We start from the raw sequence: 25,879 nt of genomic DNA on the forward strand, positions 1-25,879 counted from the left end.
CAAAGCAAGAACGGCTGGAGAGCGGCTGGAAGGGAAGCATTTAAACAGGTCATAGATTCAGAGAGAAGAACCACAGGAGACCCCCAGGAGGCTGGGTTTGGCAGACTTTTTAATGGAATGTTTCTTTTTGAGGTATGAAAATAGATCTCACATTTAAAAAAAAAGAAACAGACAGCGGCTGCAAAGAGCACAGCTATGATTGCATGAGAAATGATGAAGACCGGTAGGCATTCGGAGAAGTGCACACCGTTTATGTTAGATAAACCAGAACGGCTCCAGTCCTGTATGGGAGATGACAGCAGCGCAGAGGCATGTGCTGCTGTGGCGGCGAGAGCAGGGAGACACTCCAGGAAACAGCGTGCGCCACATCCAGATGAAACGCAATACAACCCTTCATTTCTGTTTCTGAAATGTTCCTGCAAACTCCTCCCTGACAAGTCTACAAAACATTGTATTTATTTCACTTGTAAAAAGGATGACTGTAAATCTCAGAGGCTGAGCGGCTCCACGGCTGAGTTTTTGTCTTTTCAACGAACAAATTGTTTCTTCACTTATTGCTAAATTCTTCTCTGAGCTTCTGAGCTATCCAAAAGGAGTTGAATGCCTCATAGCATGTGTGCCATAACAAGATTATCCAACTTTGAAAAACCTAAACCTTTGTTGTTCACGGTATTGCAACAATATCAACAATATCACAGAACCAGAAGGAGAAGGTTGCCTGTGTTCCCAACAAATGCAATTCGCACCGGCTGTCTCTCATTCGCTCGTCTGTAACATGCTAGATGTGCTAGAGGTAAAGGATGCACTGACACCCCCCCCCCTCCCTCCCTCCCTCCCTTCCCCAATTCAATCAAGCAACTAACTGGCTGTAATAGCATCAAACTAGTTAGACAGAATCCAGAGAAAAGATACTGGGATTTTACTTACAATCTCAAATAAGTCATAGAAAAACATGGTCTGGATCTGTGCTAATCTTAAAACCCAAACAATCTCTGAACAATATTTACCCGCTGAGGGACTCCTTCAGCTTTAGGACCTTTCAGACCAGTTTAGTCTATATTTGTCAAAATTTAACTTTGTCTTGGTTCAAATCCACTAAAGTTGAAGCGGAACAATAACTTTATTGTTTAATTAAACTCAGGCCCTAAAATGAGTTTACCTAATTTCCCCATCGCGGGATTAATAAAGTATCATTCAATTCAATTCAATTAAACTGAAAATCTGTGCCGTTTTATGGATCATTTTTGTCATTGATGAAATGATTGTGATTGATTCCACAGCAGCTCAGCCTCTGAAGTTATCAGCCTGACTAAGTAAACTACAGGACATCAAATTGTCTGTTTTTTAAGACTTACTAAATGGAAAGGCGTCCTTCCAATTTACAAACACAGCAGTCACGAAAATGCACCATCAACTAGTGCAGCAGACAAATCACAAAGGGAATAGAATGGAAGCTGCAATGGACCAGAGACCTGTGGAGGATTTGTCCCACCTTCACCCTGCAACAGCTGCAATAGGCTCCAACAGCCCCCATGATGCCGCTCAGGGCGAAGCACAAACAGGAGATGGGTGGATGTAAAGGAAGGTGAAACACTGTACAGTGAAGGAAATGAGTCTTTGGCTCAGATGACAATGCTGGTTTGAGAGTCTGAACATGTGCAGCTTCTTTTCATTTATCACTGACAGAAGAGTCTATAAAAAATATATTTACAGGTGTAATAAATAAGAGGAAAACCCCACCCCCTCATTTTCTCACATGCTGTCAGTCCTTCAGTCTTTTGTGAAATACGTCTGTGTTAAAGCCACGCCGTGGAGGAGGGGGGACTCCTGGAGGATGGTGGTTGGTGGATGGGGCAGGAGCAAAGGGAGATGAATCTTCATAGTCTTCCTCTGCTGAGCGTCCAATTCACCTGCAACAGATAAGACAGACTGTAAGCTGAGTCTGGATTTCAGAAGAAGGAAGTGCGAAAGAGATGAACGAGAGATGTTTCGAATAACACTGAAGCACTTTCAGACCAGAGTTAATTTCCTTGAATGAACTACTTGTGTGAGAGCTCATGTGAACATTAAACTGTCTAGAAAGACGGCCTCTTGGTGCGGTCCAGTAAAAGTGTGAATGCAGAGGAATGTTCCATCTGGACACCAAGTCATGAGTAAAGGTAACAAGTAAAAAAAAATGTTTTTAAACACCTGCAGCAGGAATATGAAGACGCAGAAATTACAAAAACATTGTAAAACATCTGGTGTAAATGCAGCTTAAAATTATATACTTTATTGTAGTTCATGGATTGTGAAATGTGGGAAAACTGGTGATTTAATTTTTATTTCCTTAAAGTTTACAGTTAATTTTGTTTGAAGCATGCTCAGAAGGATATGATTATTCTCACGAGAATTTGAACCTTTTATGTTGGCCGTCGATGAGCACGTCTTTTGCCCACGAGGTTGCAGCAATTAAGATTTAAAGCTGGGACAAAGAGCTGCAAAAAACATTACTTTGGACTCAAAGAGACTCTTTTCTTGACAAGCGGAAACAAGGTATTTGTTATGCTTGTTTTTGTGTTATTTTGTAGTGGTTTAATTCTCCTCAAATGTATATGTTTTGTTTTAGTTTTCACGGCGTAAAAAGTCGAAGGCACGCATTGTAACCCACAAGAAGTGTTATGACCTGAAGAAGTGCAAATTCAAATTCACATCTGGTCTCTAAAACATAATAGAAAAAACTGCAGGTGACATCAGGACATGTTTATCACTTGTGCTATCTTAGATGACCCCACCCTTATATTGACATGTTATTCCTATCATGACAAATGTGGATAAAGGAGGAAAGATTTCATGTAATCCATGGACACCAGTGAGGTTAACAAATCATTGAAGAAAAAAGGTTCAGCGCACTGTCTAGTGGGTCTAGATGACCCAACTCCCAATGGTAAAGTGCCTAGGATAGCACAAGGGTTAATACTCCTCTGTACTTTGGCTTTATCCTGGTCAGTGCTCATTTACTGCCCCTACATGAGGAGTGCAGTCACAGCATGATGCGTCCAGGCACTTTGTACCACTCTCAAGAGTGCAGTGTGAAAGCAACCAAAATAAAGTACCGTATTTTCTGCACTACAAGGCCCATTGGATTGTAAGAGCCATTGTCAATGAATGGTCTGTTTTCAAAATTATGTCATATATAAGGTGCACTGAACTATCATGCTAAGTACACACTCAGTGTATGATGCAAGTTCAAAAACCTGCACTAAACCCAGGTTATTGAATGCGATTTTTGCATAGGTTGTTTACACCAGACTGTCGCTACCTGATACCAGTGCATGTAGCCTTGGTGCGAAATGTCAGAGCGGTGCAAATCTGGTGAATCTCACTCCAGGCTTTTTTTAATTGTTGTTAATTATGAGATCACAGAAACTCTAGAACTTGTTCCTAACACGCTGCACATTAGCTGCATTAGCCGTGTTAGCGTATTTAGAATATGTGTAACTCCCAACCCTGTTTGCAACACTTAAAAACTAGACTGATACCGCTAAAGAAACGCTACTGTGACTACGCTAACTCCAAACCTTGTTATTAAGACGTAAAAAAACAGTCCAACAACGCTACATGGTAGCCACAGCAGGATGGAGGATCTTTGTTCATTACTGTCTTGATGAAAAACAAAAAAACACCACTAGCCCATGGAGCTGGAGTGGTTGCACCTGCTACGACGGCAGCCGCGGCAGATCTCCATCTGCCTGGAAGCCAACCGCCGGACAGCCAGCAAGGCGAGCTTAGCTGCCAAGGGACCAACAGCCTGGGCGGCAGCGCACACTAGCTCTGCTGTACCCTGGGCAGCAAGGCTCACTATGCTGTCCACCTGGCAGCCAGCTATTGCAGCAGGCTTGATCGCTCCAGCTCCATGGGCTCTGTGACAAGGTGTATACCGCCTTCCCCCAAGAGTAACCAGGGCAGTCTCCGCCGACCCTGCATCCCCAGTGGGTTAAGAAAATGGATTGAAGTTCAGGACGAAAATCCCTGCATTGAGCAGCCATGGCGCCCCTGACACACAAATCGCGTCAGGTGTGAATGCAACATTTGGCTCACTGCCATTTTTTTGAAAAAAAATTAAAGCTTTTTAATGTGCTATATTTTGTGTGATATATTTTTTAATATATCTCAGTAGTGTGCAAAAGAAAGATGCCTACAGATTACTTTTTTGAGATTAAAGCACTCATTCAATTCTTTCAAAAATGGTTGTGATAGTTGTCTTTAATTCCTACATTACTGGACTTTACATTAAAAACCAACAAATTGTTGTCTTCATACAGTTCAACTTTAGATTTTTGAGGTCCCACGGCGGTGCGCAGTCTGTGCAAGTTTAAACATCATACAAGAAAAGTTGACACCATCGTTCAGGTTCAATTACTTTCATGTGCAAGATGGCGGCCCACATAGTTGCAACAGCCTGGTGCTTGAATGGTCGGTTTTATGTTTGGACGATCTTCATGTATGTTTTGGGGACACTTGGTCGGGCTGATCACACCTACAGCCGACACGAGCTCCTTAATATTGGATTATGTTGTGATGGACAAGTATCAAGCGAGATTATTCGCTTGCACAAGATTCTGATGGAGGTAGCCAGGAGCCCTTGCCCTTTGCGGTTTGCTATCAGATCAAGAGGGCAGGTTACGGAGGCAGCCACTCAAATCACCGCACCCCAGCTTATTCCTCTACAACACCACATCCCTCACAAACGACATGGATGAACTGAGGTTGCAAAGCGTGAGAAACAACTGCGTTAAGAATGTTTGTGTTGCCCTTCTGCCGTGGTTTGGGGTGGGGGTCGGGGCTTCCGGTGCCTGGCGGGGGCGGTGGGGGGCTCCGTTGGTCGGGGGGTCGGGTCCGGTGCCTGGGTGGGGCGGGCTGGGGCGCTGCGTGGTCCTCTGGGCTTGGGTGTGGGGGTGCGTGGTGGGGGGGTGGGGTGGTGGTCTGGCTTGGCTTGGGGGGGTGGTCCCTTTGCCTGTGCTGGGGGGGGTTGGCGGGGGGCCCTGCTCGGGTGGGGGGGGCCCAGCGGCGCCGGATGGGCTGCCCATCTGCACCTGGGGCTGGGATCGGCCCTTCCCTGGCTCTGGGACGGGACGGGACAACCCTCTCGGGGCCCCCGGTCGCTCTGGGTATCACCCGCTTCGGCTGCGGGGTCTGGGGTGGGGTGGGGTGGGGGGCTTGTCGGCCCTGTCCTGTGGGGGGGCGTTCTGGGGGGGAGGGGGGGCCCATTATTAGTACGGGTCGGGGGGGCTAGCGGGTCGGGGTCTCCGCTGAGGCAATCAGTGGTTGCCTCGGCCGGTTGGCCTCCTCGGTCCCGTCGAGGCCTGACCAGAGCTCTTCTAGGGCCGGCGTCTGGGGGTGGGGGCCTGGGCTTGCTCCGGGGGGGGGCGACGCTTTCTGGCTCCTCTCTCTCTGTGTGGGGTGGGTGGTGCCGGGCCTGGGGTGTCGGCGCCTCCGGGGGTGGGCCCCTGGGCTGGGTGGCCCTGGCCCCTTTGCTGGGGGTGGGCTGGGGGACGGCTGTTTGACCACCGGGGGACAGTCTACCAGCTGTCCCCAACTTACCCCCTTCCTTATATAACCTCATATTAGGGTGAGGGGGTGGGGGGTTTAGCCTGCGATGCGCCTTGGGGGGGGGCTACTTGGGAGTGGCCCCCCTCCTATGGTTGCCGTATGGAGTGGGCCCCCCCTCTTTCGGTTTTATTTGCACCTTAGACACGTAGGGTCCTTGGTAGGGGGGGTGCTTGGACATCACTGCAAGCAAGCAGCAGATGTCCTCCTGGCACCCTACCCGCCAATTTTAACCGCACCTTAGACATTTAGGGCCCCTTGGTGTGGAGGGTGAGGGGACATCACTGTGAGTAATCAGGAGTTGTCCCCTTAGTGCCCTACTCGCCAATTTTAACTGCACCCCCCTTAGTACACACACCCCTCCCCCTTCAATATATACATTCAAACATAAACACACACACATGCACACAAACACCCTCTCAAACACCCATACACGCACACACATTTTACAAGGAAGGTTGGACCTGGGTCTATCTGTCCCCTACCCCGTCCCTGGTGGGGGGTGCGGGCCTCTTGGCGATGGCGGCCGTGTCCCTTGGGTGCCGGCTCCCTGGGCCCGGCGGTGCTCTCTCCGCGCGGTGGGGGGGTTCATATTACACCTGAGCCGGGGGTGTTCGTGTCCCTGGGGGGTGGGTCCTGGTCCTTGCCCCTGGGCGCTGGGCCCCGCCAAACTTCCAACATGGCCGAGCCTGGTCGGGCCATATTTATAACATCCCTTATGGGCCGCCCTTTTTTCCCCGGGGTTCCCCCCTCCTGGGCGGGGGCGGCGGGCCCCTGCCTTGCTCCTACCTGGACCAACCGTGGGCCGGGTGGGTGGCTGCCTGGAGTGCGGAGCGGGTCTCCCTTGGGGGGTCCTGGCTCGTACCTGGGGTCGGGGCGGGGGGATGCCCGGAACTCCTGGGTGGTGGTGGGGTGCTCGTCTGGGGCTGTGGGCGTCCCTCTCCGGTGGGGCCCTGCGTTGGGCTCTTCCGGCGCGGCGGGGGGCTGCTTTCCTGGCTGGGCTGGGGCGGCGCTCTCTTTCCCTCTGCGCCTCCCTGCTCTCTGGCTCTGGGGGCCTCGCGGCGGTCCTGCTGGCCCTGGCCTGGGTGGCGGTCTTGGTCGCCCGGGGGGCGGTTGTTCCCTGCCTGTTCCCGTGTGGCGCTGGGGGAATTCCGGCTGCCGCTGCTGCTGCGGCGGGGGTATGGGTGTGGGGGTGGCTGGGCGCTCCTCCTCCTTCTTTTCACATTCCACCATCCATTTTAGAAGAACATAAACACTCACCTGAGCACAGGTGTTAGCTCACCTTTGCACTAATAGTTTGCATGATTGAATGAATGAAAGATTTCACACTAGTTGGTTTAAAGGCATAGGTATGCGTTCGTGAACACTATCTGTTTTGTGTGCATGTTGACATGTGGACATTTCTGCGGCTAGCAGGTGTGTTGATAATATTTGAGTGTGTGTGAACAGGCCCCGCCCTTTTTGTACTACATTTGAACCGTACCGTAACGATAAACAACCAGTAAACCTGTCTGCTCTATGCTGCTTCATGGTCTTACCCCCCTTCCCCTCCTATTATCACCCTCCTACCCCCCCCTCTCTCTAACGTCCCTCTCTCTTGTTCCCCTCTTTCCTTTTCCGTCCGGTCCAACACCAAAGATTTTCAAACATGATTGAAATTAATAAAGTTTGGCCTCAATTACAAAAGGGGTTTATTCAGACATACCTTTGGTTTGTCTGAAGATGAATAACCCCTCTTGTTAGAATAAAATATGTCCAACACAAGAGGCCCTCAGCTCTCATCTGTTTGCCTAGCTGTTGGACAGGACAAGTTAAAAAAAAAAAAAAAAAAAAAAAAAAAAAGAATGTTTGTGTTCTGCTCATCACGAAGACCTGGCTGCAACACTCTGTTCCTGATTCAGCTATCGCGCTAGAATGCGATACAACACAGCACTATGACCAAACAGCTGATTCCAGCAAGGGCAGAGGTGGGCTCTATGTATACATCAATAACAGCTAGAGTGCAAACACAGTGACCGTAGACAATCAATGTTCTCCTGACATTGAATATGTGAATGTCAAATGTGGCCCTTCTACCTTCCAAGAGAGTTTAATATAGTCATGGTTACAGGTGTGTACATCCCAACTGATGCTAATGCTAACTCAGTCATTTAACTTCTTCATGCTAGCATTAGCAACCAGCAGCAAAAATATCCTGACACCATGGAGATCATTGATGGAGATTATAACCTTACAGACTTGAAGACAGCTCTGCCTAAATTCCAGCAGTGTGTTAATGTGCCACAACAGGAAACAACACCCTGGACAAGGTTTTTCCAGAGGTCACCAACACGGTGCCGGCGGGCACCAGGTCGCCCCCAGTGGCCACATAAGGCGCCCGCAGGCCTGTTCTAAAAATAGCACAACCCACCAGTGAGCTGCATCTTAAGTTTACTTTTATTATGTTGCTATTCTTTTTTAATCACACTTGCATTTTGTAGATTTTAAAAAAAAGACAATATCCGTATAGGTCCGTAGTTACATAACAGCAGCCCTCCCACCAAGACTGGACCCCCACCAGTTTGCTTACAGGGCAAACCGATCCAGAGGACGCCATAGCAACTTCACTGCATGCTGCTCTCTCCCATCTGGAGCAGCAAAGGAGCTATGTTTTTTTTTATTTGAAATGGTTTATTTAAAGCAATGAAATAGGAATAATACACAAAAACAATATAATCATCAGTAATACATTCGTACAATAACTATTCAAACTTAGGATAATTAGACATATTAATAAATATTACTTGAAAGGGAGTGGAAGGAAGCAAACGTATATAATCCCACCCCTGTTCTTTTTTTTTTTTTTTCTACCGTAACCATTTTTTAACATGATTTATCAATGTCCGGTTCCAAACTTTTATCAGACAGAATTAAGAATCTTTCAATATCAATAAAGCACATGACAAAGATGAATTACTTAAATTATTTTGTAAAAAATAACTTTTAGAAATCAACATGGCAATGAAGTATCCAAATATATGAAGATTATGTTACTTATAAAAGTCGTTGATATTATTAAAAAATAATACTATGTCAGTAAAATAGACATAACACTGTTTCAGGAATTTTCATAGCAAAATTTGATCAAGTGTCAAAAGCTAAAAATATGTGCAAAATTATGCTACATTAGGAAAAGTCATGAATCAATTTTTTTGGAGCAAGTGAAGTATCATTAAAAGTCAATCAATTTAACCATTTTCAATAATTGATTAATCATTTGTTTTACTTTTTTTTGTATTTTTTTATGATAAGGTACTGCTGTGAAGTAAAATAAGAAGGGACGGTATTTTGTCGAATGACCAAGGTTGGCATTTCTTCTTCTGCTGATTAACAGCCGTTGTTCTTGGTTTAAACAGTTTATAGTTCTCTTCGATGTTATGTCTGCAGACATTAAATAGAGGTCCATATCCTTCTTCAGCTGATATCAGCGGCGCCTAAGAGTTGAGGTCAACTTGTCTGCAGGTCAGAGCTTTGCTGTTAATTAGGTCACTTCAGACTTTTGGAGAAAATGATGAATCTAGGCATCATATTTCTTGAAATTATTTGGCTCTTTGATTTATTACTCCATGTTGTTTCAGACGACCGTGATCAAACACTTCTCAAAGTCTTTCACGGTGTTCATAACCAGAACCTTGGACCGGTCCGGTGGACAGAGTGGTTTGACATAAATCCTGCAGCCTTTAACCCAAAAGTTCTCAATCTGCTTACGCTTCCTGAGAAGCCTGGCATGTTTGGCGATTTCAGCATTCCTTCTGATCAGATCAGATAAGCAGCCGACCCCTTGAGATTTTTCTTTTGATTCATCAGAGCTAGCTTGTGTATTTGATTCACAAACCTGGTGAGGATCGCTGGTTTATCCGTCTCCTTTCTCCTGGGGACCGGGTGGCAGGTCTCGATGGTGTTTAGATCCAAGGAAATCCCTTTAGACGTGAGAAATGATTCCATTTGGTGTTCCAGAGACTCTCCACCGCTCTCCGTTTCAGGACTGCTACCGCTATTAGCATTAGCAATGCTAACTCCAGCTGCATTTAGCTTTGCCCGAGGTTTGATCGGTACTCCAGTGAGAATGACATTATTCATCCTTACTTGTCCAGTCTTTTCTCCAGAATGTCGACCCGGTTTTCTCGTTGCTCGTTTTGAGCTCGGAATCTTCGGAAGTCTTCCATTAGATCCAAGATCGGAGTTAGCTCAGCATTCACTTGTTCCATAAAGGGATACAAAGCAGCTTGGAGATCATCAAAAGACTTTTTAAGGTCTTCGTAGTCTGTTTTTTCCTTGGGGGCCATGGTCAGCTCTCTTTTTTGGAGAAAATTAACTTTTTAAGTCATTTGATGATAGCTGTATAGCCGCAGCGAGGCACACACACGTCCACGCAGGAACCTGGAACCGGGTTGGCTGTGTGATAATGCTCTTTGTGGGTTACAGCTTGGCCTTCAACACCATTCTCCCACACAAGCTGGTGGCCAAGTTGGAGGACCTGGGACTGCCCCATTCAACTTGCCTGTGGATCAGCGGCTTCCTCTCCTGTCGCAGACACAGAGTCAGAGTAGGACATCATACATCAATTTAACTAAGCCTCTCCCCAGGGCAGGGCTCCAGACGCACATGTGCTACCAGTAAATTTGCCTCCTCCACCCTCCGTATTTTTTTATACATGGAAGGGGCACATCAATGATAAATGAAATGAGCAATGAAATAATCAATAAGACGCGAGCGCACATGCAAGGAAACACAAACACACACACATACTCATGAGACGCGAGCACACACTCGAGAGGGGCCTAGAGATAATCGAGCGCGTGTAAACATCTGTGGAAAGGAAACTGAGACAAATATCATCACAACCTGATATGTGCGTGCGTCTGAGCTATGAGCAAGCAAACTATTGATTCGTTCTTCCGACCTGCGGCTAGTGTACACCTTTTCATTGTCGTGCGCCGAGCTGACAAAGCAACCAATCACAGTGGGGTAAATGACTCTTGGGGGCGTGACAATGACCGGGCTTGAAAGCAGGAGAACATTTAAGGCAGGACACCTGACCACATTAAGGAGTTCCTTACTTTCCTTTTTAGAACGTATTTATTCGCTCGTAATTTTCTAAATACATGCAGTCAGTGCTGAACTTGTTTCTGGCTCGCACAGACCCGGAGGAGGGTTAAGGTTATGGTTATGGTTACGGTTAGGCGCGCAGCGGCGTATAAACCCCCAACCAAACGGTTCTCATGCACGTTGTGCATGTGTTACGGCAGCACACTGATGCCGCGGGAGATGGTCAGTTGAGGAGAATAAATGTCCCACACACACATGCGTGACAGCTTTTAACGTTTAACGTTAACAGGCCTTTAACATTAAACACGTGCAAGCAACAACAAGATTTAGTCTTAGACGCACTTAAAACACGTGGGGAAAATGCAACGGTAGACGTGTTAAGATGAACCAAATTATCAGAACTGGTGCAGCTAAACCACACCCCATTACTGAAAAGCATACAGGACGATCTAACCCGCTCGGTCAACCTGCCTCTGTCCCTTATGGGCAAGGTAGCCACAGTTAAAATGAAAATCTTACCCAAAGTTAATTATCTCTTCTCAATGATACCCACACAACCGCCACTAAAATGGTTCAAAACATAAGACTCATCCATTTCAAGCTTTTTATGGAACAACAAACCTGCGAGAATTAGTCTAAAACATTTAAGGCAGGACACCTGACCACATTAAGGAGTTCCTTACTTTCCTTTTTAGAACGTATTTATTCGCTCGTAATTTTCTAAATACATGCAGTCAGTGCTGAACTTGTTTCTGGCTCGCACAGACCCGGAGGAGGGTTAAGGTTATGGTTATGGTTACGGTTAGGCGCGCAGCGGCGTATAAACCCCCAACCAAACGGTTCTCATGCACGTTGTGCATGTGTTACGGCAGCACACTGATGCCGCGGGAGATGGTCAGTTGAGGAGAATAAATGTCCCACACACACATGCGTGACAGCTTTTAACGTTTAACGTTAACAGGCCTTTAACATTAAACACGTGCAAGCAACAACAAGATTTAGTCTTAGACGCACTTAAAACACGTGGGGAAAATGCAACGGTAGACGTGTTAAGATGAACCAAATTATCAGAACTGGTGCAGCTAAACCACACCCCATTACTGAAAAGCATACAGGACGATCTAACCCGCTCGGTCAACCTGCCTCTGTCCCTTATGGGCAAGGTAGCCACAGTTAAAATGAAAATCTTACCCAAAGTTAATTATCTCTTCTCAATGATACCCACACAACCGCCACTAAAATGGTTCAAAACATAAGACTCATCCATTTCAAGCTTTTTATGGAACAACAAACCTGCGAGAATTAGTCTAAAAACTTTAAAATCTGCAAAAAGCTGTGGAGGCTTGGAATTACCTAACTTCCACAAATACTTTCTTGCAAATAGATTACAATACATCTTAAAATGGTTAAACAATAATCCAGAAACCAACTCATGGTTAGACTTGGAACAGGCGTTATGTGAAAAGATCAACCTGTCAGATCTTCCATTTATTAGCCAAACAGTTAAAAAACAGGGCTGTTTCCAAAGTACTAATATAAATGCCACTTTAACAACATGGTGGGAATTTTAAAAATATTTAACTCGTCAATTCATCCGTGCAGAATGACACCCATCTGGAACAACCCAGACATCCTCATAAACAAAAAAATTATACACTTCCCATCTTGGCAAGAAGGGGGCGTAACACCACTAGAGCACCAGAACTTTGTCTAAACACCTTTAAACTGACAAAAAGTCCAAATTTGCAGCTAATCCATTTCAAAACACTTCACAGAATTTACTACACTGGACAGAGGATGTTCAAGATGGGTCTCAGTAACTCAGACATTTGTCAGCACTGCAATTGTAATCTACCTGCCAGTTACATGCATGCACTGTGGTTCTGCACGCCTGTCCAGGCTCTCTGGCAGCAGGTGTGTGCCAATCTATCAGTCTGGCTTAAGGTTTCAATCACAGCTTCACCGTCACTTTGTGTGCTTGGTGACATGAGTGCCATCGATATAGAAGGAGGATTAGTATCTATCATTTTCATAACTCTTTGTATTGCTAAAAAAACAATTTTAATAAATTGGAAAAACAAGAAAAATATAAATACAAGTCAATGTAGAAATCTGCTGTTTGATCATATCAGCTTGGAAAAAATGTCAGCCCAAAATTCAAGTAACTGTGAAAGAATTCAGTCTCTCTGGTCTCCCATAGCTAACTCCGCGACCTAGGGGGTGGGGGGCCTGGCCGTCACTGCTCCTTGCCCTGCCCATCTACACCTGGGGCTGGGATCAACCCTTCCCTTGCTCTTGGACGGGGCGGGGCAACCCTCTTGGGGCCTCCGGTCACTCTGGGTGTCATCCGCTGGGGCTGCGGGGTCTGGCTGGGTGGGGGGGCTTGTCGGCCCTGTCCTGTGGGGGGGGGGGGGGGGCTTTCTGGGGGGGGGGGGGGGTCCCACTATCGGTACGGGACCTTAGGGGTTCGACGGGTCGGGGTCCCCGCTGAAGCAATCGGCGGTTGCCCGGTTGGCAGCCTCGGTCCCGTCGAGGCCTGACCAGAGCTTTCCCAGGGCCGGCGCTTGGGGGTGGGGGCCTGCTCTGGGGGGGGAGGCTTTCTGGCTCCTCTCTCCCTGTGTGGGGTGGGTGGTGCTGGGCCTGGGGCGTCTGCGCCTGTCAGGGATGGGGCACCGGGGCTGGGGGTCCCGGGCGCGTTGCTGGGAGGGGGACTGCTGTCCCCAACTTACCCCCCTTCCTCATATAATCTCATATTAGGGTGACGGGGTGGGGGGTTTAGCCTGCGTTGCGCCATGGTTCCATGGTTGCCGTATGGAATCGGTCCCCCCTCTCTCGGTTTTATTTGCACCTTAGACATGTAGGGTCCTTGGTAGGGGGGGTGCTTGGACATCACTGCCAGCAAGCAGCAGATGTCCTTTTAGCGCCCTACCCGCCAATTTTAACTGCACCTTAGACATTTAGGGCCCTTTGGTGCGGAGGGTGATGGGCCATCACTGTGAGTAATCAGGAGATGTCCCCTCTGTGCCCTACCCCCCAATTTTAACTGCACCCCCGTTGTACACACACCCTTCCCCCCTCAAAATATACATTCCAACATAAACACACACACATGCACACACACACCCTCACTAACACACACGCACACACTCATTTTGCAAGGAAGGTGGGACCTTGGACCATCTGTCCCCTACCCCATCCCTGGTGGGGCGTGCTGGGCCCTTGGCAACGGCGGCCGTGTCCCCCAGGTGCCGGTTTCCTGGGACCGGCGGTGCTCTCTTCACGCGGGGAGGGGGATCCCTGAGCTTTCTGGCAAGGCCAGAAGCCGGGGATCATATCACACCTGAGCCGAGGGTGTCTGTGTCCCTGTGGGGTGGGTTCTGGTCCTTGCCGCCGGGTGCTGGGCCTCGCCAAACTTCCAACTGTGGCCGAACCTGGCCTGGGTGGCGAGATGGTCACCCGGGGGGGCGGTTGTTCTCTGCCTGCTGCCGCGTGGCGTTGGGGGCTTCTGGCTGCCGCGGCTGCTGCGGCGGGGGTCTTGGTGTGGGGGTGGCTGGTCACTCCCCCTCCTTCTTTTCACATTCCACCATCCATTTTAAAAGAACATAAACACTCAACTAAGCATAGGTGTTAGCTCACCTTTGCACTAATAGTTTGCGTGATTGAATGAAATATCTCACACTAGTTGGCTTGAAGGCATAAGTATGCATGTGTGACCAATATCTGTATTGTGTACATGTTGACATGTGGACATTTTTGCAGCTAACAGGTGTGTTTATAACATTTGAGTGTGTGTGAAGACAGTCCCCGCCCCTTTGAGATTTGTATTCTATCTGAACCTTACCGTAATGATAAACATCCAGTAGCTTGTTGCTTTATGCTGCTTCATGGTTTTATCCCCCTCCCCACTCCTATGATCACCCTCCTATCCCCCCCTCTCTAACATCCCTCTCTCTTCTTCCCTCCTTTCCTTTTCCGTCCGGTCCAACACAAAAGATTTTCAAAAACAATTGAAATGAATAAAGTTTGGCCTTGATTACAAAAGGGGTTTATTCAGACATACCTCTGGTTTGTCAGAAGATTTATAACCCCTGTTGTTAAAGCAAAATATGTCCAACACAAGAGGCCTTCAGCTCTTATCTGTCTGCCCAGCTGTTGGACAGGACAAGTTAAAGAAAAAAAAAGAGACCAGACCGGGGGGTGGGGGGTATGAAGGCGAATTTGCAGTGAGACTGAAGGAGAACAGGAAGTTAGAGATGTCCTTAACATTCAATTTAGTTTCAATATGCCTCTCCCCCTTAGTATGATCTGTGTTATTATATATTTTATATTTATTTTTTATATTATTATTAGTATTTTAAATTATTTTAATTGATCATTCAACTACAAAGACCCATGTAGTCATCAGGGCAACTTTCAGTCAGCACAGTGCTAAATTTCCAGCTGTATTCGCGTAGGTTGGGGCCTTGCTCCCGCCCCTTTCTCCTGATATTTTTGCGATGATTGACAGGTGATGTTGGAGCAAAAACATACGTCTCACACCAGGTTATCTGCGCAGCGTTTCGTCCACCTGGGTGATCCCAAACACGCTTATTGTGCATCTTGGCTGCACCTATTTGGTGTTGCCAACATAAATTTCAATTAGTTTTGGAGCTTTTCTCTACCAAGCACTTTTTCTATTCTGGTATTTTGTTTACTATTTGTACTGTCATGACAGCGATGGTGCTGTCAGTTTACCTTCTTGTTGCATCTTCAAAAGTGCAGAAAAAAATGTGACACTGAATTTGAAACAGCACATTGTCATTTCTGCATCTATTATTAAAGTATATATTAGTAATACAGTGGACATTAGTAGATTTGGTTTGCATGTTGATTTACGGTATGCGCCCCTAAATTTTCTGGTTGTGCCCCTAAAATTCTCAGTTAGGGGCCACAGTGCTCCTAGTGAAAAAAGTTAGTCTGGAGCCCTACCCCAGGGTTGTGTACTGAGTCCTCTGATGTACTCTGTACACATACGACTTCACACCTGCCCGCCATAGCAACACCATCATAAAGTTTGCGGATGACACCACAGTGGTGGGGCTCATCTCTGAAGGGGATAAATCTGCCTACAGAGATGAGTTGGAACAGCTGTCAAAACGAGGGGTATGACAATCATCGTGGAAAGGATTGTAATCCTAACTAATAGGGGTAAAAATATTAAGCTTGCTCTGGTCAACTAACAGTATAGGAGGTCTTTGCCTGCACCTGTCAGTCCCTTTAACTCCTGTGCCTTCGTTTGGAAGGCGTGTGTTCTGTCACCGTGGCCTACCCCAAAATTTTGTGGTAGTGAATGGGTGTAGTAAGACAGGCTTCAGAAGTTGATCCCTGACAGTCAGCTGAAGCATCGTTCTGCAATTCACTTGAAGCTCACTTGCACAGATCCTGCCTTTACAACAACTAGCCAGAGTGATGGAGTGCCCCTAACCCAATCTTCAAAAAGTAAAGCCTAGACCTCTGTAACTGGCTCAATGAAAACAGCAAATATTTATTTTAACAAGGATTAATTTATTTGTGTTACCCCTCTACAGTATCAAAAGAAATATTAATCTCCACTTTGGATGTTCAAAAGAAAACACATTTAGACATAAAACACCAGGTGAATTATTTGACAGTCCAATAACAAGAAACAAAACTTGAGAGTCAATAAATCAGACAATCAATCAATCAATAAAAAAATCCAATATAAAATGGCAATCAAACAAATTACCAGATAGGAACGAATAACTCAAAACAGTGAGGCTCTTGACTTCCTCTGATCAACTAACTCCAGACGTTGATAACAGTGTCCTTCCAGAATGGGCACGAAATGCCCAAACGGCATAACAGTCAGTTAAACAAACGGTTGTGACTAGGGGTGTAAGAAAAAATCGATTCTGCAATATATCGCAATACGTCATTTGGCAATACTTGTATAGATTCAAAATGCTGCCAGATCGATACTTATTTAATTATTTCTGAGCATCCTTCAGCGTCTAACTCTTATTGTCCACTTTCACCCTCCGACCGCTAGTTGGCCGCAGAGAACACGGAGCCTCTTTGAGCAGCTCTACTCTGCACAAGACAACAGAAGACTGCAGCCAGAGCACATGCAGCTTGTTCTGTTGTTATGAGACATGAACTACTAAGTTTTTACTCAGAATGGATACCAAACAGAAACTCTGAGCCATGTTGCTGCCAGTAAGATATGAAAACGTGGATTTCTGTGCTTTTTAGCGGCTCAGATAAATAAGATAGACAATGAAGCACGGCAGCAGCTAATAGGCTAATGCGCTTAGCATCTGCTAACATGCTAGAAAGCGGGCTAAAGTTCTGCAGAACCTCAAAGCAATGGATTCTAGTTTAGGGACCTGATGGATCAGAAGGATGTGTACAATGCTCTGAAAAAGGCTGACATTTTGGTGATCAGCTTTATCAGTTACTTCCGTGTGTGAGAAGCGTGGCTGCAAAGGTGCAACAGAGCAGATATGTCAACAAAGCCCCTTTTTTGTCACATTAAAGCAACTTTCCTTCCTTCTGTCATGCTGCCTCATCATCCCAGTTTATGTTTCTGGAAAAAATCAGTGTGTGTCCCCCACCCTTTATTTTTAAAGCACCATTCAGGCTTCTGAACTGTTTAAAAGCACTAGAGAAGCTACATCAGGGCTCCAGACTGCGACCATTTGGTCGCATTTTGCGACCAAAATTTGAGAGTGTGCGACTGAATTTTACATCCAGTCGCACATGTGCGACCAGTAAATTTGCCTCCCCCACCCTCCGTATTTTTTATACATTAAACGTGGAAGGGGCACATCAATGATCAATGAAATAATCAATGAGACGCGAGCGCACACGCACGCAAACACACACAAACTCGCACACATACTCATGAGATGAGAGCACACACTCGCGTAAGTGGCTAAAATGCGTGTAGGGGGAGGGGCCTAGTGATAATCAAGCGCGCGTAAACATCTGTGGGAAGGAAACGGAGACAAATATCATCACAACCTGTGCGTGCATCTGAGCTATGAGCAAGCGAACCATTGATTCATTCTTCCGACCGTGTACCAGTGCCAGAGTCTACAGCAGGGGTCTCAAACTCGCGGCCCGCGGGCTATTTGTGGCCCCCACCTTGAAATGAAAGTTCAATTTTAATGCGTCCTGCCAGTTTGTATGAATGACACCTTTTCATTGTCTTGTGCGGAGCTGACAAACCAACCAATCACAGTGGAGTAAATGACTATTGGGGGCGTGACAATGACCGGGCTTGAAAGCAAGAAACCTGACAGCCCCCTCCCCAGACCACATCAAGGAGTTCCTTACTTTCCTTTTTAGAAGGTATCTATTCGCTCGTAATTTTCTAAATGCATGCAGCCGTGCTGAACTTTTCTCTGGGCCGCACAGACCCGGAGGTTACGGGGGTCACAGTTAAGCGCGCGGCGGTGCATCCCCCACAACCAAACGGTTTATGCACGGCTGCTACGGCAGCACACCGCTCCCGCGGGAGTCAGGTCAGCTGAGGAGAATAAATGTCCCACACCTACATGCGTGACAGGTAACGGGGCTTGAACTTTAAACACGTGCAAGCAACAACACGGTTTAGTCCGAGACGCACTTAAAACACGGTGAAAATGCAATGATAGAAGTGTTTGAGATGAACCAGCGGCTCGCCTGGATCATTGGGGAGACCAGGCCGGGGGGTATGAAGGTATTAATGTTCCAAAATGGACGAGCTTGTAGATTTGATTTGAGAACTTGTAATACAGAATGTGAAAACTTGTGCATCAAAAATCTGCATCTGTGTGTAAAAATCTTCTGCTGTGAACTGACAAATTTCCATTTGCATGTGTTTATTTAGAGTTACAACTTCAAATCTGTGATTACAACTGCTCAAATGTGCTTCTGCGTGTGCTCGAATCTGCTGGCGCAAATCACAAGTGCGCTACAACTGCGCTCTGAATTCTGACACATTCCTTGCGAGAAATTTGTGTCAAAAGTGATCTGTGTCCGATAATGGAACAAGGGGGGGAGGGAGGGTTAGAGGAGGCGGAGTCAACCAATCAGAATGCAGGACTTAGAGGACTTGGTAAAGTTAGAAAGATCTTCACAGATTCGGACTTCCTGCTTCAATAATTCTTGTAATTGACGTTAAAATGTGACAGCAAGTCTCCCAATCATTTTGTATTAACATGGAGAGTGAACTAAAAATGCATTTCTAAAGAAAAAACTCTGTTTTTCGTGCTTAAATGAAGACATGCAGCTAGACGGCTGCCAACAGGAAAATCATCTTTGTTGTAGCAGGACAACAGGGCCAGGGCTATTGAGCATCTTTATTATAAGTCATATGGATTAACATTTGAAAAAAAAATGTATTCGATTAGATCAACACGTTCCCAGCGAGCGACGTTCAAGGCGACGGCACCGCGGAGCGCGGCTGTGGCGGACCCAGACGGCTGGCTCTACGCGAGCGACAGGCGTAGAGCCGTCTGGCCGCGGAGCTTGGCGGCTGGCCGCGGTGTCGCTGGTTACGCGACACCGCGGCCAGCCGCCAAGCTCCGCGGAGGAAAGAAGAAGCGAGGATCCCGCTGACTGATCCTCGAATCCCCTTCCTCTGCGTATTTCGGGGGCTGGTCGCTGAGCGACGGCGTAGAGCGGTGTCGGCGCTGGGCGAGGCTGGGTCTGCGCGACAGCGGCGCTCCGCTGTCGGTCAGCGGGTCCTCGCATCGCCTTCCTCCGTGGAGTTCGGCGGCTGGCCGCCAGCGTAGCGCGGTGTCACAGACCCAGTATGGTTTCTAATACATGTTTTCAAATGTTAATCCATCTGATTTATAATAAAAATGCTCAATAGCCCTGGCCCTATTGTCCTGCTACAACAAAGATTATTTTCCTGTTGGCAGCCGTCTAGCTGCATGTCTTCATTTAAAGCACGAAGAGATCATTTCTCATTAAAATGCAGGAAAAAAACGGTAATTTTTCTTTAGAAATGCATTTGTAGTTCACTCTCCCTGTTAATACAAAATGATTGAGATTCTCTGTCACATTTTAACGTTTATCGGAAGAGTTATTGAAGCAGGAAGTCCGAATCTGTGAAGATCTTTCTAACTTTACCAAGTCCTCTAAGTCCTGCATTCTGATTGGTTGACTCCGCCTCCTTTAACCCTCCCTCCCCCCTTGTTCCATTATCGGACACAGATCACTTTTGACACAAATTTCTCGCAAGGAATGTGTCAGAATTCAGAGCGCAGTTGTAGCGCACTTGTGATTTGCGCCAGCAGATTCGAGCACACGCAGAAGCACATTTGAGCAGTTGTAATCACAGATTTGAAGTTGTAACTCTAAATGAACACATGCAAATGGAAATTTGTCAGTTCACAGCAGAGGATTTTTACACACAGATGCAGATTTTTAAGCACATTTGAGCAGTTATAATCACAGATTTGAAGTTGTTACTCTAAATGAACACATGCAAATGGAAATTTGTCAGTTCACAGCAGAAGATTTTTTACACACAGATGCAGATTTTTGAAGCACAAGTTTTCACATTCTATATTACAAGTTCTCAAATCAAATCTACAAGTGCGTTCTTTTTGGAGCATTTTTACCTTCATGGGGGGGGCGGGGGGGTGAATCTGCAGCGAGACTGAAGGAGAACATGAAGTTAAAGTTCAATTTAGTTTTAATATTCCTCTCCCCCTTAGTATGATCCGTGTTATTATATATTTTATATTTATTTGAATGTTTTGTAATGGATGTAGCCCATTTTTAATCAATTGGTATTTTAAATTTTTTTAATTTCTCACATAACTACAAAAACCATTAGGACACATGTCCCATAATGCATTGTTTTGTAGTCATAGGGCAGCTTTCAGTCAGTTCAGTAGTAAATTTCCAGCTGCGTTCGGTAGGTTGGGGCCTTGCTGCCCCCGCCCCTTTCTCCTGATATTTTTGTGATGATTGACAGGTGATGTTGGAGCAAAAAAATATATATATGTCACACACCAGGTGATCTGAACAGCGTTGCGTCCACCTGGGTGATCTCAAACACGCTTTTTGTGCGTCTTGACTGCACTTATTTGGTGTCAACAACATACATTTCCATCAGTTTTTGAGCCTCTCTCTGATCTCAGGTATCTGTATCGATTGTTCTGATATCCAGTGAACATCGCCCGTTCTTTTACAGTTTACCTTCTTCTGTCAGTTTACCTTGTTGTTGCAGATTAAAATGTGACACTGAATTTGAAACAGCGCATTGTAATTTCTGCATCTATTATTAAAGTATTTATTCATAATACAGTGGAAATTAGTAGATTTGGTTAGAATGTTGATTTACAGTATGCGCACCTAAATTTTCTGGTTGTGCCCCTAAAATTTTCAGTTGGGGGCCACAGTGCTCCTAGTGAAAAAAGTTAGTCTGGAGCCCTGTACATTAATACTGAAAATAAACAGCATTTTATTTACCCAATAGAAACTTATTGGTTAACTTAACTTATTGGTTTCTATATTTTAACTTACCAAAATAAAAGCACTATGAATTTGCTTTGGTAAACGCAACTTATATATGAGATACAATTGCAGTGCTTAACATTGTGATCATTAAACCGAATTTGACCATTTTATTACAGTGGAAGACATTAAAATTCAGGTTGAGTTTTTTCAAAGTCATATTTAAAAAAAAAGAAAGAAAACATGTTTCGGTAAAATATCGGGATACGTATCGTATCGCAGGGCCCGTATCGGGATACGTATCGTATCGCCAGACTCTTGCCAATACACACCCCTAGTTGTGACAGTTAGCTTCGGACGGTTCTTTTCTGCAGGGAAATCAGACTGGTTGCTAATCCCGAATGGTCTTCAAAAACTTAAATGTTCAAAGTCAGTGGTGCCCGCCTCCTTGGCCTCAGCTGTTTTTCCGACTTGAACTGAATTCTCAGCTTTTAAAAAAAATAAAGGAAAAAAACAGTACCTTCTCTCCAGACCAGTAGAATGGTGTAAAGCTGTTGAATTACCACAGCGATTAACATCACTGGGATGTTAGCTTTATGGCAGGGGAATACCCTTTTCAAACACGACCGCTCTGCGGGAACTGCTCTTCTCCACTGACAGAGCTGTCACTGACTCCGCGCCCTGCCTCCGAAATCCCAATGTTTCTGGCCTGGGGAAACTCCTCCTTACGTGCTGGCTGTCTTCCTGCACTGCTCACGTAACGAGCGAGATACTGCCGCCTCAAAATCACTGTCAAACCTGCTTCAGGTTATTTTCTTCCAACAATCTTTTAAGTAGGCCCAAATGTTGCAAATACGTCATTTTTAAGATTTTTTCTTCTTAAACCTTTGCTCTGCCTTAACTTGTAAAATTAGTTATGATTCATGTGTCTGTCTGCTCTGCTGTAACACAAAGGTTTGTTGTGTTTTGCTGTTGTATATTAGTTCATAATGTTAAGTAAGATGTCTTGGTATGCTGCTGCTGCTGCTGCCATAACATGCTAATGAGGCAAATGACTGCAGATTGGCCATTACTGTAATAATCATTTTTGGCAGCCTAAACGTTTTCACATTTTTAACTAGGCATTTAGGTGTTAATTTTGAGCCTGCATGTATGAGGTTTATTTTTTATTAATTTACGAATGTTGGGTTATGATATAAGTCAATAGAATTTGCATAAATCTGTAGGTAGTTTTAAAGATGAATATTTATCATTTACTACAACTCTATGGTGACAAAACATAATGTAACAGATCTTAACTAAAATGTACCAATCAAAGGATTGAAGACAGCAAACATGAGCTAATTTTTCTTCTCTGAAGTAGAGATTGATATAGAACATGACCATTTAAATGTCCTAAATTTCCAAACTCCAGTGGTTCAAATCATACCTGAGGTCACCAATGTCTCACGAGCAACTAACTAACCTGCTGTTGTTAGTATCAATCATTCGGGGGGGAGCAGATTTCATATGATGATGTTATCGACGAGTTTGCATCAAGGAAGGCTAGAAAGGTTAGATTTTAGTGTTTTCTGTTCTTAGTGTATTGGTGCTGCAGTTATATTTATTTTAGCGTGTTATTTGTGTGATAAAAGATTTGTGCTTTACAATATTTATTTTATATCATTTATTGAATATTGTTTGATTAAATATTTTCCTACCTAACTGTATTTTTGCCATACTTATGGTCTTTTATTTTGTATGTTCTGATAACTGTTATAATGCAGTGCAGAATTCTGATAAACGTACTTTTTTCAATCAATTTCTTAATTTCAATGACAATGAAACATGTCAGCTGACATGGACAAAGTGACTCTATGGCTACGTTCACACTGCAGGCTGAAACGACGCAATTCCGAATTTTTTGCCCCTAAGCGGCCCAATTCCGATCTTTTCATGACAGTCTGAATGACACAGATCCGATCTTTTCAATTGCGACCCAGGCCCCGTGGATTTGCCGTCCTGATTCCGAATTGTAGCCGTTCTTTTCAATTGCGACCGCCGTCTGACCGGCCAGGCGACTTGATTCCGAACTGTACGTCATCGACACGCAACAAACGTCATCATTTTGCGTTGAAGTAGGCGGGAACGAGAACGTAAACATCAACCATGGTGGACGATGCTGCTGAGAGCAGTCAGTGGAAGGGAAGCAGGTCACTGATTGGATTAATATTTGGGCTGATCGCTCTTTTCAAGCCAAACTCCAGGGCTCTTATCGCAACTGGGCGGTTTTTGAAAAAAATTCCAGCTAAATAGCAGAGCGTGGTGTTAAACCTTTCCCGCGATAACTTTTTTTTCTTTCTCCCCTTTCCACCGTGCTCAAGCGCGGGGGACCCGAGGCGGATCCTCCTCCTCCCTGTTCTGATCCTTAGATTCTCCAGAACGGGTTAATAAAGAGTCCATAGCATTTATTCTGGGGGAAACCTTCTTTTATTACCGTCATCCTTCCTCCGTAACACACAACATGAATGTGCGCCCACACTGCCCCCCCCCATCCTCTATCGCGGCACGCGCTTGCACACACGCGGGCGCGCGGCCCCAACACATACACATTTCCTTTCCGCAACAGTGGGTACAGACGATCTCGACTCCATTGCCTTCTTAAAATGAGAAGATTGTAATTGTGCTGCTCCTTCGTGAAAATAAATTTAATATTACAAAAAGAGCTCCGCTGTTGACAACACTGTTGTTGACATCCATTGTTAACGTTTGCTCCGCAAACAAGTGACGTCGTTCACCGTTGAGTATTCTTCTGGCTTCTGCGCATGCGGGTCTCGTTTGGGTCGTGTCACGGTCACACTGGAGATCACAAAAGTTCGGATTTACTTGGAAATGTGAACGGTCTAGCAAATAATTCGGATTTTTTCAAAAAATTGAATTGAGCATTAAGCCCTGCAGTGTGAACGTAGCCTATGAGAGGGGGGGGGGGGGGGGGGCGCCTGGGGAGGGTCTCGCCCGGGGAGTAATTCAGGGGAGAACCGCCACTGTCCACAGCATACATCATGTGGAGCGCGCGAAGCAGATGTTTAGTCAAATCCGCCCATTCATTTTCCGTTTGCACCTCACTCCAGAGTGTGACCCTCCATGAGGTCTTACTCTGGGGTTGGAGATGCTCCAGGGCGGGTCTGGTTACATAAGCGTCACCGCTGCAGAGGATTTCTGCTCCAACAGCGGAGCGCTGCACCGGATCGTCTCCTTTCACCGGAGCACACCCGCTTTTCTTCCGGAAAAAGAGCGGGACGTGTTCGCGGGAATCCCCCCTCACCCCCTCGATCGTCTTCCACGTCTTACCGCTGGCGGCGGGTCACGCAACGCTGGAAGCGCTCCGGACGCTGTTCTGTCCGGGCATCTGCACCACCAGCAGCTGCTGCTTCTGCCGGGTGGACTTGACTGCCAGGATCGCCTGGCGGTTCTTGTACTGGACCATCTGCAGGGTGATCTCGGCGTTCCAGCCCTCGTCCTGTGGGCACCTGAAGTCGATCTCCTTCCCATCGGTCATGACCACCGTAAAGTACACGTACTTGCCCTTCCGCTCCACGCAGTCCACTGTCTTCATGTTGGCGAAGTGCAGCTCCTTGATCTTGGCCGCGTCGCCGCCGCGTTGCGGCTGCGGGTGGTCGTGCTGCTTGGGCGGCAGCAGCAGGACGCCGTCGTCCGTCAGGACGCAGAGCTTTTTCTTCCAGAGCTGCAGCAGCCCGTCGCTGCGCTTCTCTAGCAGCCCTTCCTTCAACACCTTTCGGCCGTTCTCCAGCATCTTTTCCTGTGCGCCGCACACCGATTGATGGGCGGGGGGCATGGGATCTTGCCGGTCTGCCGCTGCCCGACCACCGAATGTGGAGGAGGATTGGGGGCGGGATGGGTCTGGAAAGGCGCACCGCCCTCTCCTAACACGGATAAGGATGTGTGTAAGAGAGTGAGGGTCCCTATCTGCTTTTGCACTCGATTTTCTTTATTTCACAATTTTATTTCCATAACCCCTGTGCTATCCTATGGGGTCAAGATGATCATTGACGTGTTCTCCCTACCATGACAAAGGTGGATAAAGGTGGAAAGATTTCATGTAATCCATGGACACCAGTGAGGTTCAACAATCATCGAAGAAAAAAGGTTCAGAGCACCGTCTAGTGGGTCTAGATGACCCAACTCCCAATGTTAAAGTGCCTAGGATAGCACAAGGGCTAAAATGCAACATTACAACAGCAACAAACAGCAGCACCACTTCAAAAAAAAGGAACATCTCAACAACTCAATGTTCCTCCAACACGCTTCTGTGTAATCGAAACCGTCTCATCAATTTTACGTTTTTGTGCAATTGGAACATACAATAATAGGTGATCAGCAAGACACCTTTATAGGAGTGATTCTGCAAGTGGTGACCACAGACCACCTCTCCGTCCTCATGGTTTCTGGCTGGTGTTTTGGTGACTTTTGAATGCTGACAGTGATGTCACTCCAGTGGTACCATGAGACGGCATCTACAACCAACACAAGAGGCCCAGGTAGTGCAACTCATCCAGGACGGCAAATCAATGTGAGCGTGACAAGAGGGTCTACCGTGTCCTTCAGCATAGTGTCCAGAGCATGCAGGCACCAACAGGATACAGGTCAGTACATCTGGATGGAGGAAGCTGTAGGACGACAACCCCACATCAGGACCACTACCTCCTTGTATATTCAAACCAAAACAGCCAGAAGAGAAAAAAGC

At 46.2% G+C, this 25,879-nt stretch overlaps 1 protein-coding gene across 2 annotated transcripts; it reads right to left on the minus strand.

The window, feature by feature from the left end:
* Positions 1–91: 91 nt before the first annotated feature.
* LOC111946950 (pleckstrin homology-like domain family A member 1) lies at positions 92–25,154 on the minus strand. Of its 2 annotated transcripts, none has more exons than XM_023952513.1 (2): positions 24,466–25,154; positions 92–1,910 (listed from the first exon to the last, which is right to left on the minus strand). In XM_023952513.1, the coding sequence occupies exon 1, from the start codon at positions 24,968–24,970 to the stop codon at positions 24,479–24,481; it is 492 nt and encodes a 163-aa protein (XP_023808281.1). In that variant the 5' UTR covers positions 24,971–25,154; the 3' UTR covers positions 92–1,910; positions 24,466–24,478. The 2 variants fall into 2 exon arrangements, with proteins under 2 accessions (XP_023808281.1, XP_023808282.1); XM_023952514.1 differs by lacking the exon at positions 92–1,910 and adding an exon at positions 9,493–10,152.
* Positions 25,155–25,879: the final 725 nt, after the last annotated feature.

The sequence above is a fragment of the Oryzias latipes genome, chromosome 23 (genome assembly GCF_002234675.1).
Source record: "Oryzias latipes chromosome 23, ASM223467v1".
NCBI lineage: Eukaryota > Metazoa > Chordata > Actinopteri > Beloniformes > Adrianichthyidae > Oryzias > Oryzias latipes.

Bases quoted from the DNA above. Each gene is read 5' to 3' on its own strand.
- LOC111946950 (XM_023952513.1), bottom strand. From the start codon at position 24,970: ATGCCCCCCGCCCATCAATCGGTGTGCGGCGCACAGGAAAAGATGCTG.